Source organism: Crocuta crocuta, unplaced genomic scaffold (assembly GCF_008692635.1).
Source record: "Crocuta crocuta isolate KB4526 unplaced genomic scaffold, BGI_CrCroc_1.0 scaffold275, whole genome shotgun sequence".
NCBI lineage: Eukaryota > Metazoa > Chordata > Mammalia > Carnivora > Hyaenidae > Crocuta > Crocuta crocuta.
This window is the reverse complement of record NW_027530497.1, coordinates 1,151,154-1,170,673: the sequence shown is the minus strand read 5'-3', so window position 1 is coordinate 1,170,673 and position 19,520 is coordinate 1,151,154. Positions and strand designations below refer to the sequence as shown.

The 19,520-nt window shown below is 44.2% G+C and overlaps 1 protein-coding gene across 1 annotated transcript in view; it reads right to left on the bottom strand.

Moving 5' to 3' along the window:
* SMYD1 (SET and MYND domain containing 1) overlaps positions 1–19,520 on the bottom strand; it is a 48,214-nt gene that overhangs the window by 11,843 nt on the left and 16,851 nt on the right. Inside the window, exons 3-6 of the mRNA XM_077766697.1 lie at positions 13,950–14,126; positions 10,097–10,310; positions 4,913–5,043; positions 2,513–2,551 (exon numbers count right to left, since the gene is read on the bottom strand). Of these exons, the coding sequence (XP_077622823.1) occupies positions 2,513–2,551; positions 4,913–5,043; positions 10,097–10,310; positions 13,950–14,126 (561 nt within the window). The remainder of the gene's footprint in view (positions 1–2,512; positions 2,552–4,912; positions 5,044–10,096; positions 10,311–13,949; positions 14,127–19,520) is intronic.

Genomic DNA, 19,520 nt, shown 5'->3' with positions numbered 1-19,520 from the left:
GGCTCTGTTAGCTGGCTGCATTGTTCGTTTTGTATTTACTGGGGGATGTGGGTTTTGACTGAAGGTGGTTAGCAAGAGAAGACGGCATTTCAATTCCCTTCCAGCCTGGACCTGACCCTCTCCTTACCTACAGCACTACCACCTTACCAGGTCATAGATATGGAAGGGGCTGAGGACAAAATCCCACTGCAGAGCTGACAACCAGCTAAGCCAAACAAAGCAGAGCACCTCATGGGCTTCCCAAACATGCACCCTCCACTGGGAGCTCCAGAGAACGGCCAGGGAGCCCAGCAAGCTGGCTCCCAAGCTGTGCTCTTGTATCACCCCAGGGTCTTCTCACTGCCCAGTGGGAAGCCATCACCCACAGAGTGGGTGGCAGGATGCACAGGGCTGGGGAGAACATCTGCAGAGAGATCTGTGGCTATTTCTGTCACCTCCTTGAGAGGCTGAGTCAGACACCTTGTGACCAGCAGCCCCTTCATACACTATGAGGTGACAACCAGGTGAGTAACCACTGACTGGAAGTAACATGCGTGTCCAAGCATCTGAGGTGACCACTTAAGGTAAAAAAAAGCCTTCTCCCAAAGCAGGGTACAATGACATGCCAAATAAATGTGATAATTTATACAAACAGTTCATAGGGAGCCTGGTAAAGCCCCAGTGCCTCTTCAGTGCCCATGGGACCTCCTTCTTTTCTTCCCCACCCCAACTTCTGGCAGCAGCTCTTCCTGCTATGGTGAAAGGCAAGAGGGAGAGGTGAGCCATGTGATGCTCCTTACAACGCAGCTTAGAATCCTAATAGTCCCGCGGTTCGTGGGTTTGAGCCCTGCGTCGGGCTCTGTGCTGACTGCCAGCTTGGAGCCTGGAGCCTATTTCAGAGTCTGTGTCTCCCTCTCTCTCTCTGGCCCTCCCCTGCTCACGCTGTCTCTCTCTCTCTCTCTCATAGAAAAAAAAAAAAAGAATCCTAATAGTCCCCGCAGCAGGGGATCAACGCCCCCATTTCACAAGGGAAGGTGCTGCCACCCAGAGAAGGGAAGGAACTCCCCTCACAAGGTCCCACAGCATTTTGGCAATAGTCAAGATGAAAAAAATCGAGTGCCGTTCACACTTCACCTCATTATACTGCTCTCCCCAGACTATTCTCAGTCTGCCTCCCAGGTCTGCCTGCACAGGGAAGGAGATGCACCAAAGCCCTTGACTTCAGGCTCTGAGACTGTTCTAAATCGTTCCATGTGAGCACCTCCTGGACCAGTGTTGAGTGCAGATCTCTGGCATCTGGTCCTGGTAAGGTAAGTAATTCTGCCCCCACCAACCCCTTCTACAGACATGGCTCCATTGTGACATATTCCCATTAACAGTGATTCAATGCCAACTGAGTCAGGATTTCCAATAGCCTTTCTTTCTATCACAGCTCAGTCAATTCTTGCAAGGTCTCATAGTATCTCAAATTATCTCAATTGTGTAGAGAATTTTCAAAGCTCAAATAATTTAGTGTCACTTAAATATGAAAAAATGCATGCCCTATTTTACCTTACTTGGGATTGGGGATCAGGGGATGAATAGCGACCACCAGTCCATTCTCCCTCTTCCATCTCTAATGCCTGCAATTCTAGAGTTCAGCTAATTGAGTCACATATAGGCAACTTAGTTAACTTACTTATTTCTTGGAGAGATTAAAAATGCAGTGTAGAGCCCCAGTGACTTAAAACTAGGAAAGTCCCTAGAGATGTGCTCATCTTGACCTTTGCTCTAAAGATGTGGAACCAAACACCCAAGGGATGATGGGAATCATCCAAAGTCACATGTAATGGAGGCAACACAGACTCCAATGCAGTGACCACTCCTGCCCCTGCCTTCCCAGAGCCCAAACTCCCATGCAGAGTCTTAATCCAAAGAGTATTTCAAGTACTTTCAAACTCAGCCTGAAAAATAGACCCACCTGGGGCCATTTATTTGTCATTAAGAAAAGTCAAAGCAAAATCTAACCTAAATCACTAATTCATAGTCAGCCAGAAACATTGAACAAATAGCGTAAATAAATATTTATCAAAAAGATTGCAGCTTTGGGTGCTATTTGCAGAAGACAGTCTGGGTGAGAAATTGGGAGGGTTATACACAAACACAGTCCCTTCAGTAGGTCAGTAATACCAGCATTCTCATTTTATATAAGCAGGACTTCAATGGACAACATGGGCTTTGCTAAGGTGATGTGGACTAGAAGGGACTGGCATGCTTTGGGGTTGGGGGAGTGAGAGAAGCAAGGAGTGAAAGATAGGAAAGAAAAGAAGCAAAGGAAAGCAAAGGCACCGTGGGGCGTGGGTAGGTGAGGAACAAAATGATTAATATACATGCATTTAAAGTACAGCATTCAGCAAAGACAAGGGTCTGGGCTGCGGAAGGACATTACAGCCAGAGAGCAGCCTCGGAGTCTTGGGAGGGGGCTGCCCCAGCAAACCAGGCAAGTGAGGGAGATGGGTCAGAGGGGCAGGGATGCTTGCAAGGACTGACCCACCTCATCTGGGTGTGAAACATGGATTTCACTGCCTCATGACTGAAAGACAAAACAGACACCCGAATGGAAATCATTACCATTGGCTGATCCAGTACAGCTAGCAAGGGTGCACAGCATTCCAGCTTATGCAATCAAAGCTCTGGCCATCACCACCACTTTTATCTCAGCCCCTTCTGGTGGAGGCTCACTGGACAAGAAGCAGCCTGCTATAGTGGAAAGTGCACTGGATTTAGAATGAGAAGTGCTGGGTTCAAAGGTCCTCAGCTTGGACAAGTTATTTCCCTTTCCTGGGCTCAGTGTCCTCAACTGTAACCTGGTAATGGGACTACCATGATACAGTGCATTTAATAATAGGTGCTAAACCATGTATGGGTGCTCTTATCTCACTCACAAGCATCGTGGCCTCTTTAATGTCTATCTTGGGGACCATGTGAACTGGTGGTGATTGGTTAGTTCACATGGATAGTATACAAAATTCGACTGAGTTAGAATTGGGTTCTTTCCACTATGGCAGGCAGCTAGGCCATGACTGCAAAGTCTTGCACAACAGCCAAAAAGCCAGGTGAAACAGGGCTGCTCAAAATTAGTGGACATGAAGAAGCCAGAGCAGACACCAGATTTTTTCTGAAGGAAGGGTTCCTGGGCTCCTACGGCTGGTATGTGTAGTGACAAGGGAAGCCCTGGGTCACCACTGGAGTGGTGTCCCAAAAGACCAGCCCCATATGTGGCTGAATTGGATCCTTAGCCAAACAGGCTAACCTGGGACAATAGCCCCTCTGAGGAGGATTCTATGGGATCCACGCCAGTGACCCCCTGAGAGGCTTAGGAAGGGAAATGCAAATTCTGGGGGAATATAATCTGGGTCCCAAATAAACTTCTCTGTCTTGAATACCTTTCTCACTTGCTTAAAGCCTGGTGTCATGCAGGCCTTTGTTTCCAGAAATAGGAAGAAAAAGGGAAATCAGAGTCCTTGCTATATTGGGGTTTAGGCTTGATTCTTGACTGAGAACCAGAAACCATTGTCTCTGGTTTCCAGGAAGTTTGGGGGCAAACTAACTCATTGCTGATGGCTCAGAGTTGACTTGCATCTGTCATAAAAGCTTGTCTCGTCTCTAAGGGCAAAATAAATAATATTGCTTAGGCCTCATTCCTCCAAATCCCCCCAGCCCTGAGTCGTGGACATCTGGGGTCTCATTCTGTTTGCTGACTTCTCCATTTATGCCCACCCCAAGATCCATTCTTTGCCCCTCTGTCTCCTGATCTGTGCCTTTGGGAGTAGGGGATAAGGGGGAAATGCCTCTGAGAGCTTCATCACCCAGGGTCCTTTGCTCTCTGGTTTCTGGTTGGACTTTGGCCAGTGGGAGAGGATCAGAAGGTGGGAGGAGAGGGAGGTTGGGGTATTTAGTCTCCTGGCTCCCTCTCTGCCTGGCCATGACTCCAGCAATGGCTGCTTTCTCTATCAGAACAGCCAAGCTACTGGGTAGGGGAATGGGCAGTGGAGAAAGGGACCTCTCCCATGCTGCAGCTCTCACCAGTTCAGGCACAGTACTTCCTCCACCTGTCCCTCTAGGTCTGGAGGTAGTAATGATTTCATACTATTGCTAGGCCCTACACACCTCACCATTTCTTGTTAGTTTCTTAAACTTAACCCCTACTTCTGTAAAATTTCCTGTTATTTAATTCTTTTTGGGTAAACTCCGAGTGTGCCTTCTGATTTCTGCTGGGACCTTGACTAATATATGCTTCTGCCAAGCACCTTTTCAGTCATGTTGTTCTGCAATGACTGCCTGATAGATAATCCCGGCTTTGAGCTTTAAAACAGGTGCTTTTGGAGCACCTGGGTGGCTCAGTCGGTTAAGCATCTGACTGTAGATTTCGTTCAGGTCATGATTTCATGGTTCGTGGGATCAAGCCCCACCTCTGTGCTGACAGCATGGAGCCTGCTTGGGATTCTCTCTCTCTCTCTGTCCCTTCCCCCTCTCAAAATAAATTAATTTTAAAAAACCAGCAGAGGTTTACCTAACACATCTAGGCAGCCTCAAGAAACATGCAAGGACTCAGTTGTAACCCATGTGGAATTCTTTGCTGTCCTTCTCATTACCTTTCTCTTATACACATTTATTCTAGAATAATGAAATTTCTTTTTTTATTTAATTTTTTAAACTTTTTTTTTTGTAATCTCTACACCCCATGTGGGGCTTGAACTAATGACCCTGAGATCAAGAGTCGCTCGCTCATCCAAATGAGCCAGCCAGGCGCCACTAGAATGAGCTTTCTATTTGCTGCCCGGTCGAAATCCATGCTAGTTCAGGTTCCACAGTCTGGTTTAGGTCAAGTAGAGAAAACATAATAGGGTCTCCCCATCCCCATCATACCATCCCCAGTTAAAGACGTACTCACTTGCCATTGTTAAATATAACGGTGCAGTTGGGCCAACAGTCATGGTTCACCAATCCCAGGTTGGGGAAGATGCCCACACCCACTGCCTGCAGGCCTCTCTGGTCACTGAGTGTGAAGCCATTGCAGCTAATCTACTCAGAGGTAAAGATGAAAGAGTCGATTAACAGACATAGACTAAGGAGAGAACACCACCTTGGCTGTTGAAAATTCAAGAAAATAAAAGACTCAGTCCCATCCTGGAGATGCTTAGAGAGTCTGCAACAAAACAGTTCATCTCCTGTTCTCTAGGTGACTCCAAAGTACCCTCTAGGTGAGCACCTGTGGAGAGTGCTGTACTTTCTAAAATACCAAGCTACCTTGGAAGCTTTTGGTAGTCGTATTCTAAAAGGCCAAAGATGGAAATGTTGGTTCTGAGATGTCTCCCACTTTTCCTGTGCCTGGGTCTCACAGGAGTCTTCCCCAGTATCTCTCTCTCTCTCCATGCCCTGCTCTGCCCTACTGTGTGTGTGTGTGTGTGTGTGTGTGTGTGTGTATAGGAACAGAGGGCTGTGTGCCTTCCTTTGCCTACCCGCCCTCAACTCCTATCACTGCTCATAAAATTGCCATCTCTTTTTGATTGTTTTGGGTCTGGTGGATGGATATTTTTTACTCCAATTCACAATTTTAAAATCTGATGAGTGCCACACTTAACATATATCTCTGAATGGAAGACAAATCAAATTGGTTATTACTTATGTGGCACTCCATTAATTTCCTTTTCCCCCAAAATCAGTTGTTCATTATAAAAACAGATTCCAAATACCTGTTCTGAAAAAAAATAAATGTGTAAGAATAAATACAACCTAGAATACATTAACCACTGCACACAAATGTCTGCTGTCTGCATAAATACATATGTAAACGTGCGCTACACTGCACTCCTGCATATGCATGCATGCACTCACATGGCTATTTGTCATAAATGTCTCAGGAATGTCACTTTCTCCATTCAATCTCATCAGTCATTCAGCAAGTACATGAAGTCAAGTCTGTGAGTACCACTAATAAGCTGTTACCTTGGGCAAATTTTCTTCTTCCTTGAGCCTCAGTTTTCCCATCTGTAGGTTGGACTAGATGATCTCTAAGGGTCCTTTCAACTCTGCACTTTGGTGATTATGTGGTCTTGTGGCTCTAGTCCCTGGACCACCTTAGGTATACCCAGGATTGGTCTATGGTATAATGGTCTAATGGTATACCCATTCACCCCAAGGCTATGGAGCTTCACTGATAAGAGTAAAAAGTCTAGAATCACCAGCCAGACTGCTTCTAGTCCTTTCTGGGATATAAGCCCACTATCACAATGTGGGCTTTGGAGATAACATAGCCTCTCTAGGCCTAGGCTTCCTATTCTATAAAATTGGAGTGCTAAAAACAATGATTTTATCTTGTATTTAAAGATTCCATAAAAAAAGTATATGGGAAGCTATGATGGTTAGTTTTATGGTTATTATGGGCTGCAGTGCCCAGATACTTCATCAAAGAGTATTTGGTATATAACATTTAAATCAGTAGACTGGGGGGTGCCTGGGTGGCTCAGTTGGTTAAGCATCCAACTTCGGTTCAGGTCATGATCTCATAGCTTATGAGTTTGAGCCCCACATCGGACTCTGTACTGACAGTTCAGAGCCTGGAGCCTGCTTTGGATTCTGTGTCTCGTCTCTCTCTGCCTCTCCCCTGCTAGCACTCTGTCTGTCTGTCTCTCTCTCAAAAATAAACATTAAAAATTTTAAATTAATCAATCAGTCAGTAGACTATGAGTGAAGTAAGTTAGCCTGTGTAATGTAGGTCGGCCTCATGCAATCAGTTGAAGCTGTAATTTAAAAAAAAATTTTTTAAACATGATTTATTGTCAAGTTAGCTAACATACATTGTATACAGTGTGCTCTTGGCTTCAGGGGTAGATTCCTGTGATTCATTGCTTACATACAACACCCAGTGCTCATCCCAACAAGTGCCCTCCTCAATGCCCATCACCCATTTAACTCTCTCCCCCACCCCCATCAACCCTCAGTTTGTTCTCTGTATTTAAGAGTCTCTCATGGGTTTGCCTGCCTCTCTGTTTGAAACTGTTTTTTCCCCTTCCCTCTCCCCATGGTCTTCTATTAAGTTTCTCAAGTTCCACATATGAGTAAAAACATATGGTCTCTGTCTTTCTCCAACTGACTTATTTCACTTAACATAATACCCTCCAGTTCCATCCACGTTGTTGCAAATGGCAGGACTTCATTCTTTCTCATTGCCAAGTAGCATCCCATTGTATATATAAGCCACATCTGCTTATTCCATTCATCAGCTGATGGACATTTGGGCTCTTTCCATGATTTGGCTATTGTTGAAAGCAATGCATTAAACATTGGGGTACATGTACCCCTATGCATCAGCACTCCTGTATCCTTTGGATAAATTCCTAGTAGTGCTGTTGCTGGGTCATAGGGTAGTTCTATTTTTAATTTTTTTGAGGAACCTCCACATTGTTTTCCAGAGTAGCTACACCAATTTGCATTCCCACCAACAGTTGCAAGAGGGTTCCTGTTTCTCCACAACCTCTCCAACATCTGTTGTTTCCTGAGTTGTTAATTTTAGTCACCCTAACCAGTGTGAGGCAGAATCTTAATGTGGTTTTGATTTGTATTTCCCTGATGATGAGTGATGTTGAGCATCTTTTCATGTGTCTTTTGGCCACCTGGATGTCTTCTTTGGAAAAATGTCTATTCATGTCTTCTGTCCATTTCTTCACTGGATTGTTTTTTGTGTGTTAGGTTTGGTAAGTTCTATAAGATTTTGGATACTAATCCTTTATACTATATGTCATTTGCAAATATCTTCTCCCATTCTGATGATTGCCTTTTAGCTTTGTTGATTGTTTCCTTCGCTGTGCAGAAGCTTTTTATCTTGATGAGGTCCCAGTAGTTCATTTTTGCTTTTATTTCCCTTGCCTTCAAAGACGTGTCAAGTAAGAAGTTGCTGTGGCTGAAGTCAAAGAGGTTGTTGTCTGTTTTCTCCTCTAGGCTTTTGATGGTTTCCTGTCTCACATTTAAGTCTTTCATCCATTTTGAGTTTATTTTTGTGTATGGTGTAAGAAAGTGGTCCAGGTTCATTCTTCTGCATGTTGTTGTCCAGTTCTCCCAGCACCATTAGCTAAAGAGACTGTCTTCTTTCCATTGGATCCTCTTTCCTGCTTTGTCAAAGATTAGTTAGCCATATATTGTGGGTCCAGTTCTGGGTTCTCTATTCTATTCCATTGGTCTATGTGTCTGTTTTTGTGCCAATACCATACTGTCTTGATTATTACAGCTTTGCAGTAGAGGCTAAAGTCCAGGATTGTGATGCCTCCCATTTTAGTTTTCTTTCAACATTACTTTGCCTATTCAGGGCCTTTTGTGGTTCCATACAAATTTTAGGATTGTTTGTTCTAGCTTTGAGAAGAATGCCTATGCAATTTTGATTGGAATTGTACTGAATGTGTAGATTGCTTTGAGTAGTATTGACATTTTAACAATATTTGTTCTTCCAATCTATGAGCATGAAATGTTTTTCCATTTCTTTGTGTCTTCGTCAATTTCTTTCATAAGTTTTCTGTAGTTTTCAGCATAGAGATCTTTTACATCTTTGTTTAGGTTTATTCCTAGGTATTTTATGGTTCTTCATGCAATTGTAAATAGGATCAATTTTTTAAATTTCTCTTTCTGTTGCTTCATTATTGGTGTATAGAAATGCAACCAATTTCTGTACAGTGATTTTGTAATCTGTGACTTTGCTGAATTCATGTATCAGTTCTAGCAGCTTTTTGGTGGGGTCTTTCGGGTTTTCCATGTAGAATATCATGTCATCTGCAAAAAGTGGAAATTTGACTTCTTTGCCAATTTGGATGCCTTTTATTTCATTTTGTTGTCTGATTGCTGAGGCTAGGACTTCCAACATTATGTTAAACAGCAGTGGTGAGAGTGGACATCGCTGTCATGCTCCTGATCTCAGGGGCAAAGCTCTCAGTTTCTCCCCATTGAGGATGATATTAGCTATGGGCTTTTCATATACATCTTTTATGATGTTAAGGTATTTTCCTTCTCTTCTGATTTTCTCAAAGCTTTTTATTAAGAAAGATGCTGTATTTTTTCAAATGCTCTTTCTGCATCTATTGACAGGATCATATGGTTCTTAAACTTTTTGAAGCCTGTAATTGAACAAAGACGGCCGCCTCCCCCCAAAACAAGAAGGGATTCTGCCAGTAGACTGCCTTTGGACTTGAACTACAGCTCTTCCTTGGGCCCCCTGCCTGTCAGCTTACCAACAGATTTTGTATTTGCCAAGTCTCCGCTATCACAAGAGCCAATTCATTAAAATAAATCTCTTTTTTCTCCCTCCCTGCCTTCCTCCCTCTACACACGCACACACACACACACACACACACATGCTATTGGTTCTGTTTCTCTAGAGAGCTCTATCACAGAAGCACTGGCACATGGTGAGGACTCAGGATATGTAGAGTATGGTCATGCTGTTGTTGTTATTACAGTAACCTCCCTCTCAGCCCACTCATCAGCATCACAGAAGGAAGACCCACCAGATGGAAGACATCTACCCCCAGAGCCCCAGGCCTGAACCTGCTGATCCACAAAGCTCTTACCCCTATGTTTTGGCCTCTTATAGCTACCAGAGGTCAGGCTTTACTGCTCCAAGGCAGCTCTCTCCAAAAGTCCTTCCTTTCATCTCCCAAATGTCCATAACCCACGACTCTAGGCTCTCCATTTTCCTGCCTACCATATCTGGGAAAAGGAAGGATCTCATTTCCAGCGTGACTGCCAGGCAACAAGGGATGGTGACTGGGTCTTAGCTCTCAATACAGACAGAGAAAAAGTAGAAAGCGCAGATTAACAAGAAGGTAAATTTCTACCCAAATCTACAATGCAGGGATAATGAACAGTTTGTGTGGGGAATGCCTGCTTCCAATAGGGTGGTAATGACTTTCTAGTGAGCAAGGCCAGAACAACAGAAACGGGACAAAGGTTCTTCACTTTGGGCCTCTGTCCCCTCTGGTCCGTCTCTTGGCCTCCCCTCCCCAGTCCAGCCTGGCCACTTCTGAATGCTTCTTGGCTGACCAATCCCAGCTGGCACCCCCCACCCTCACCATGTTCCAGGGGATCATACCACGCCGAAGATGTGGGAGATATACTGCATGCTGAACTGCTGGCTCTGGGGCGGCCAGTACTGTAAGAAAGTGTCCACATCCACCCGCAGCTCCTTCTGCTCCTCTTCCCCAAAGTGCTCCACGTGGTTCTGTAGGTCATCCACGGCCACCAGGCAGCCCTCAGTGAGCCCGGTGCCCTCTCTCTCCACCCGCCACATGATGCGGGCTGCCAGCCTGTGGAGAGTGGCAGGGTTAGGGATGCCCAGCATGGTCATTCATTCAACAAACACTTCCTGAGTGCCTACTGCGTGTCAGGCACAGTGCTGACCGACATAGATGGAATTTCTTTTTATCAATAGGAGCTTTTCATAGTGGGAGAGACCTAAGTTAAAAAATAACAGTAATTTAAACTAGTGTTAAGTGTCATGCAAAGAATAAAATAGGGTAGAATATAAACATAATAAAGAGTGGCTGGGGGAAGGGAAGCCAAGGTGATCAGGGGAGGTGATACTGAGGATGAACACTCGAGCTGAAAAGGGAATGAACGGAAGGCGCTGGCTCTGTGCAGATGGGAAGGAACAGTGAGTACAAAGACCTTGAAGAAGGAATGAGCTTGACATGATGGAGGAACAGCAGGAAGTCCAAGGTGGATAGAGCGTAGTGAGTAGGGAGTGGAGAACAAATAAATGTAGAGAGGCAGGCAGAAGCCAGGTCATGTGGGGTCTATGAGACCATGAAAAAGGGGTCTGGGGACACTGAGGGATGGCAGCCTGGGTCTCTCCTGATAGTATGGCCAACTGAGATCTGCACTAGAGAAGGAGTCTAACAATCTGGGTTCAAACCCATTTCCACTTACTTTGTGACCCTGGGCAATTCATTTGACCTCCCTGACCCTATCCAGGAGCCAGTAAAAGACGATAATACATATCCCCTGATGTAATATTTGGAAGACAAAGTAGTGTAATAGATGTCTACATGTGTATGAACTTATCTGTAGTCTTAGTGATTAAAGAGAGAGGTGGGGAAGACCATCTGGATGGGGCAACTATAAGCAAAGGCTCAGAGGCAGCCACAGGCTTGACATATGCAGGAAGCAGGGAGGGGGCTGGCGTGGCTGGGGCAGAGGGCTCTGGAGGAGGAGGGGAGGCAAGGCAGGATAGGAGGGAGCTCTTGGGAACATAGGGCGTTGAGTATGAGAAGGAAGGGTGCACTTCACCTTGACAGTGAGGGTGCCTTGTTACCTATTCAGCAGCCTATGCCCACAAGACGAGGCCTATGACTGAGGGACATTTTGGCAACTCTTGGCTGTTCATTGAATGCATGCTGGCCAGGCACCTGCAAGGAGGTGGGGGTCTAAGGCAGATCTTGTCCCTGAGGGAACTCCTTGGCAAAGAACAGGCCCCTTTCTCCTCTCATTTGGGTCACAGAGTTATTTCTGCAAAGATGCCCTGCTGGCAATCCCAGGTGCTTGAGAACCAAGGTATTCCCACATGGAGTTCAGGACAGCACTGGAGAAAATTAGGCTCTGGTAGGGTGTCCATTGCCTCCAAATATTAGGGAAATGGTCCCCAAGTGTCCATCAATGGATGAATGAATAAAGAAAATATGGTGTGTGTGTGTGTGTGTCTGTCTGTGTGTCTGTGTGTACAAGGAGATCCTGCCATTTAAGACATCATGGATGGACCTTGAGGGCATTATGCTAAGTGAAAGAAACCAGACGCAGACAGAAACTGCATGGTATCAGTTATGTATGGTATCTTGAAAAAAGAAAAAAGTCAAACTCATAGAAATAGAGAAAAGTGGCTGCCAGGGTCTGGGAGTGGGGGAAACAGGGAGAGGCTAGTAAAAGCACAAACTTTCAGCTAGGAGATAAATAAGGTCTGAGGATCTAACGTAAAACATAGTGACCACAGTTGACAACACTGTTGTATAGCTGCAAATCCGCGGAGGGAGTAGAACATAAAGGTTCTCACTTGGGGAAACAAAAAGGACAAATGTCAGGTGATAGATGTGTTAACTAACTAGATAGTGGGGGGTGTCCTTTCACACTGTATAAACACATCAAGTCACTGTTATGAACACCTTAAATATCTTACAATCTTATATGCCAAGAAACCTCAGTAAAACTGAAATTTTTAGAACATGAAAATAATCAAAATAAAAAAAAGAACATGTTTTTAAAGAAGCAGGATTTCACAGATGGAACTAAGGGGGATGGGGAGGCTGAGTGAGCCATTTCTTTTGCAGTTTCCTAAAAATACTAGGATATCATGATTCCATTCTGTACTTGAACTTCACACCCCACCCAGTGAAAATGCTCCCAACTTCACCTTCCCCATCTCCTCTGCTCTCCAACGTCACCTCTTAAGCACCAGTCTGCAGCCCTATCTGATGACAGTGGCCCTGAGATTTCCAGCCACAGCCACCCTGGGGATGCTACTAACTGCTGTGAATGCCTTTCGCACATGCAGAGTGCAGAGGGCTGTGTGCACAAGCCCAGGGACAAGTGGGCTATGGTTACTTGAAAAGCTTTGCATTTACTATACATTAATTTTATAACAGACTCATTACTCATTTCTCTTGTTTGTAATCAAGTAGGTTCTCATAGGTTTTCCAGATATATAATCATAATAACTATAAATTATAATCATAAGTCTATAAGTTATGATATATCACCCAGTTAGAAGACACAGTGGAAGAATTTCCAACAGCAATTAAAGTATAAAATAGTTTGTAATAATTCTTAAACTGTTCAAGAAACATATAAAGAAACCTTTAACATGCATGTATAGTGATATATGTTAACTATACTTATCGTGATGTGATCATTGTATAATGTACAGAATTGTCAAATCGTTGTCAAACTATGCTATATACACTATGCTATACTCCTGAAACTAATATAACATTGTGTGTCAACTATACTTCAATAATAAAAAAAATTTTTAACTTTAAAAAAAAAAAGAAAAGCTCTGCATTTTATCTTGATTTGCCTCTCTCTTTTTTCCCATTGCTCATTTGTTTTGTTTCTTAAATTTCACATATGAGTGAAATCTGACTTACTTCACTTATCATACTCCTCTCTAGCTCCATGCATTTCATTGGAAATGGTAAGATTTCACTTTTCTATGGTTGAATAATATTCCATTATGTATATACACCACATCTTCCTTGTCCATTCAGCAGTCGATGGACACGTGGGCTGCTTCCGTAATTTGACTATTGCAGTTATGCTGCTATATAACTACAGAGACAAACTGATGGTGACCAGAGCGGGGGTGGGGGGGTGAGTGAAATAGGTGATGGGGATCAAGAAGCGCACTTGTGATGAGCACTGAGTGATGTATGGGAAGATTCAATCATTATATTGTACACCTGAAACTAATATTACACTGTATGTTAACTGGAATTTAATATTTAACTGGAATTTGAATAAAAACACTTTTTATTTAATTCTGCTAGAATTAAACAGCTCAGCTGCTGTTGAGCTCTAGCTCATTTTGCCACATCTTCAGATTTTTTTTTCAAGAGAAACCAGAAATCCTATTTTTTAATGTGGAATTTTCCAATTTTCTTTAACATTGGCAGATTCATTCTTTTTTTAAGTTAAACACTAGGGAGCCATTGAGAACAGGCCTACAGTCAACTCTAGTGAGGGGCTGTGGACTAAAACCATGGCCACTGGTACCTGGTTCTAGATGGGCTCCCAGATCTAAAGAGAGTGCACAGAAGTGCCCCTATTCAGTCTCTTTGAGGCTGTACCCTGATTTGCATTCAGCCTGGCTTCCTTGAGCCTGAGAATGCTTGCCACTAACGCCTTCCCCACTTGACATTTGGGAATCCCAAACCCTACCCCCAGGAACCAGGTCTGACCTGATGTTCTCATTGGGCACCATCCCATATCTCTTGATGGCTGAACACTCGTTCTTGTGGTTCAGCCAAGCATCCTTCTGGCAGGTGCGGTCACAGTAGTGGGCGAACTTGCACTGTCCACAGCGATGAAGCTTCTCCTGCCTCTTGAAGCAGGTATGGCACACAAAATTAACAAGGCTGGGAATGGAGGGAGAAACAAGTGATTGGGGTGGCACAGCATATAGGGAGTGCACTGGACATTAGGTCCCAACATGGGGGACACTAGTGCACCCTGCCTATAAGCCTTTCAATTTAACTCCGCAAGTGTAGATTTAGACCCATATGCGGTAGGCACTGGGAACACATAACCAGCATGAGGAGGCTATGACAGCGGCCCCATGGAGTATTCCTGGAACACACTGGACCAGACACTTGAGGAGCCCAGGAAGTCTTCCAGGCCAAGGGACTAGGTGGAAATTCCTCATGGTCCCCTCGCCAAAAGCCACAGGTCACTGGCACCATAGCACTCTGTGTGACATGACCCTCTTATTCTTGAAATGCAATGTCCCTTTCCCCTGAAGAATAGAACTCGTAACTATCTACAATATGATGGGACATGAAACATGGTATTTTTATGCAAAATGGGGTCTGCGCATTCTGACATGTGTCACAGTTCCACGTGTTTTGCAAGAGTAACAATTACAAGGTTACTAATGTCACTGAGGTTGTCCGGTGTATTCACCTGACTCAGAGAGACAGAGTGGAAATGACATGGAAGATCTTGCCTGCCCATTCAGTGGATGAATAGGAAGATTCATGTTTCCCATCCCCGGTGTTTCCGGCCCCCCAGTGTTCCCAAGAGAGAGCTTTGTGTCTCCCAGAGTCTTCTTTCCGGCAGAAAACAGCATAGACTAGCATAAAGAAAACCTAACACCAAGAGGGTGAAATCTGGCATGATGTGCAGTATCTCAATATCTCTGCAATGTGGAGAAAAGAAATCCTGGCCACTGAGGCAATACATACATACATACATACATACATACATACATAAAATGAGGAAAACAAGTTCAGCAGTATGCGCAGAAGCACTGAGCTCCCTGGGAAAAACTGGGTATGTGAACTCAGGCTGGAATTTATGGTCTAAAGAGGCATCTCAAAAGTATAGGAAAACAGGATTTTTTGGAATCACGGAATGCTAGAGGCTGAAGAAAGAACCTTCGACAGAACACACAAACGCAAGGATCCCTTGTGTCCATCCTTGACCTTGCACTTTTTAAATTCCCATAGTGAAAAAGAGTGTACTGCTTCCAAGAACAGTTAATCCATTGCTGGCCAGTCCTAATTATTGCAGATTTCCTCCTTAAGTTCAGCTTGAATTTGCCTTCCTGAGAAACATACTCCTATCATCTAATTTGGCTCTCTGGATCTTCGTCCAGTGGAACAGGCCTAGGTAGGTCAGTGATGCAAGAATTTGAAGACCCCTGCTCTGACTCCCTTCCATTTCCCATCTCACTCCCACCTCCTTCAACAGTCCTATTCTGGTCTCCAATGCACCCACAGTGGGTCCCTGCAGCCAAAGGAAAGTGGGTGCATCAGGGCAATCAAGAAAGATTCAGCAGCCAACGCTAGGGCATCAGGCTCAAGGAGAAGACCAAAGGTCAGGCCCTGTGGTACCAGGAGGGCATCAAGAAATGGAGACACGTAGAGAGCCAAGCTGAGGGCCCTGCTTGAGCTACTGCTCTAAGCTAGGTCCTGGGCTTTCTGGAGTCCAGTTTTCAGCCTCTAGGTGGCCAACTCAACATGCTGTTATGTCCCCATCTGCTGTGAGGTATGTTGCTAAGAACTTGTTATTAATCATGAAATACTCACAGGCATGGAAGGTTAGTGGTTATAAGTTTAGAGCAGGTTCAAATTTATCCCCATAATAATGTCTTCCTTATTCCCATGCAATCTTGTAAGCCTTCCCAATGAGAGAGAAAGGGTAGAATTACACTAGCATATTTAGAATTGCACAGAATCTGCAGCCAATCATAGCTATGCCACAGAGGGTATTCCCTGCTTGAGAAGGTCATTTGTCATGAGCATTCCAGCAGAACAGAACAGACAGGCTCATGCAGGACCCGGAAGATTTTAGTGGAATCTTCAAACCCCTAGAGATGGGGAGCTATGGCTTTTCTCATATCTGCCCCAAGTGAAGATGGCATTCCCTGGCAGGAATGTAAAGTTCATTAGCAGAGACTGAATTGCTGAAGAACCCAAGTAATTTGGATCCCAATGAGGCTCCAAATCCTGTCTCCTGGCCCCTCAAGAGGGTGGACATTGGGTCATAGTGTTTTATAATTACAATGCCAAGAACAGAAAATGGCATCCAGGTGTGGTGCTATAAACACTTTCCTGCAAAAAAACCTCATATTTAAGATCAAATTACAAATGTAGTCACTAGAATGTCCCAGGTGTTCTCAAAGGCACACAGCCAAGTCAGAGCTTCCCTCCATTTGTCCATATGATGCTGCGTTTTTTAAATAGCTTGAGGCATGACTGACATACACGTCCAAAATCTTTACTGTGATATATACTCTGACATATGCACATACCAGTGAAACCATCGCCATGACCAAGATAGTGAACCTATCCATCATTCCCCTCAATTCCCACACGACATTGAATTTTTTAACCTGAAGTAGGGTCTTCATCTTTATAGTATTCCAAATGGCCAAAATCATTTTGAGCTTTCATTTTTTTCATCACTTATATCAGTATGCTAAGCCTTGAGGTTCTGCAAGTCTGAGAGCATCTCTTAGTCTGAGAAGGGGAAGGAGGAGCAGATTCTTGCCTCTGGGGTATCAGGACTTGGACCAGGAATACAAACCCAAGGCAGGAAAGAAAGGGAAACGGTCTGGATCAAGACTTGTCACTTGGAACTCCCTGCCTATATGCCCTAGGGGCCCCAATCAGGGAACAACCCCATATTGCACTGCTCTGACATTTTACACCCAAACTGATATTTTTAGAACCTTCAAGCATTATATCCTCACATTTTTATTCGTACACATACATGCACATTCATATACATATTTCATGTTGAAACTGGAATTTATGCCTACCAAACATTATGCTTTGCAGTTCTCACACTATTTCACTGTTTCACATTTTAAAAAGGACCACAAACTCCAGGTGGTCACCTAGAATAACAAAAGTTCTTCTGCTTTAACTTTATGAGCTCTGCTTATTTCCTTTTTAAAATTAAAAAAAATTAACATTTATTTATTTTTGAGAGAGAGAGAGAGACAGAGACAGAGCATGAGTGGGGTCAGGAAGCAGACACACAGAATCCTAAACAGGCTCCTGGCTCTGAGCTGTGAGCGCAGAGCCTGATGTGGGGCTTGAACCCATAAGCCATGAGATCATGACCTGAGCTGGAGTCAGACACTTAACTAACTGAGCCACCCAGGTGCCCCTGGAATCTGCTTATTTCTAATATACTTAAACTTCAGGAAGAGGTAATAGCACAGGAGTTAGAGACATGAACTGTGGCCTTCGTAAGCTCAAGCAATTGTGAACCTTAAGAAACTGCTCTTGCAACAAACACGTAGTGGAGGGCACACGTGTTAGCGGCCAATGGAGAGTCCCTCAGATTAACTTCCAGGCAGAATACAATGTTTATTAAGGGCTATGTGATTTTAAAATGTACTAGCTTGGGGCGCCCGGGTGGCTCAGTCGGATAAGTGTCGGACTTCGGCTCGGGTCATGATCTCATGGTTCGTGGGTTAAAGCACTGCGACACGCTCTGTGGTGACTGCCAGCTCAGGGCCTGGAGACTGTTTCAGATTCTGTATCTCCGTCTCTCTCTGACCCTCCCCTGCTCATGCTGTCTCTCTCTCTCTCTCTCAGAAATAAATAAAACATTAAAAAATGTGCTAGCTTGAAGTTTATGCAACAGCAATTGTTTAGAACTTACACAAACATAGATTTTTTCCCCCCAAGGAATAGTATTTTATCCCTGACATTGTTTAGAATTACTGATGCATAATAATAAAGATGGAATCTTTTAGTCAGGTTTTTAGAAGTCAGTTTTGTTATTGTTTTTAAATTCTGTGCAGACAATCACCGCTTACTCTCTGCCCCATGGTTGGACCTCTGGTATTGCCCTTTCTTTGGTCCACACTGCCTTTAAGGAGGCTCAAATTTTCTTAGCCTGGCTCAGAGAGAGACAGTACATTTGTCCTAGAACCTGCCTCCAGGCTCCCATAAATGGACTTACCACACTTCTTAATGGGGCCTGATTACAGAATAATCTATCTGCCATGAACTATAGCTATAATATGTCCATAAGAAATTCTAGTGCAAAGCCCTCGCATCTTCCAAGTCACTAACAACCATTTTGACCAGGAGAAGGCTGGAGACTGAGCCCTTCTGCTGCAGGGTGAAGACTTCACCCCAGGCTGGGTGACAGAGAGATCTCTGCAGTCACTAGTCAATCAATTATCAGTCCTTGAATCAATTCGGCTCTCAGTTCAACATCTCACCATCATCTTGTCTCATGAGAGTCTTTACCAATACTTTGCTATAATGAACTTTTAATTACTTTTCATAAAAAGAAAATGTGGTCAATTTGGAATGAGTTTTTTCCTTACAGTAAACTCTTAGGGGGTTCCAAATGTTAGCCACCAAACTATGCAAACTATTTTCTACAGGCTCACCCACCTGTTTTATACCACTTCCTACGATTTTGCTAGGGCCTGGAGTCAAATGGAGTCAAATTTTAAAGGCTAGTGGAAAAGCATTGGGAGTTATCTCCTACCTTAGATCTCCTTAGGAAGGGGCTGACCTTTCTCTCCATTACTTCACCTGCCAATAAGGCTTAGCCATGAGGCTGGAACCAGGAAGGATAACGGGGGTAGGTTTGAAGCAGAGCTGGGTTTCTTGAACTTCCGTGTGTACACACATCACCAGGGGTCTTATTAAAATTCAGGTTCCAATTCAGTAGGTCTGGAGTGGGGCCCAGGATCCCACATTTCTAACAAGCTCCTGGGTGATGCTGAGCTGTAACTCTGAGTAGCAAGAATGTAAAGATGAGAGAAAACTTACTCCTTCTGGTGGAGTGTGCAGGGAAGTGTCAAGCAGGCAGGAAAGGAAAGCTTAATTTAAAAAAAAAAAAAAAGCCAGTCTCTCTGGTCTCCATCTCCTTTAATGGTGGTAGGATGGGTTTTATGGAAGGTCAGACCTGGAGCCGCTCAGAGCTGGGTTCAACTCCTGATTCCAGTATCTACCTCTAGCAAGTACACTAACCTCTCTGGGCTGTCATTTCCTTATGTGAAAATGAGATACCAACACCTAGGTCTTGATTTTTAAAAAAATTTTTAACATTTATTCATTTTTGAGAGACAGACAGAGCGTGAGTGGGAGAGGAGCAGACAGAGAAGGAGACACAGAATCTGAAGCAGGCTCCAGGTTCTGAGCTGTCAGCACAGAGCCCGACGCGGGGCTCCAACCCATGAACACTGAGATCGTGATCTGAGCCGAAGTCGGATGCTTAACTGACTGAGCCACCCAGGCGCCCAATAACAACACCTAGATCCTGATATCTTTAGA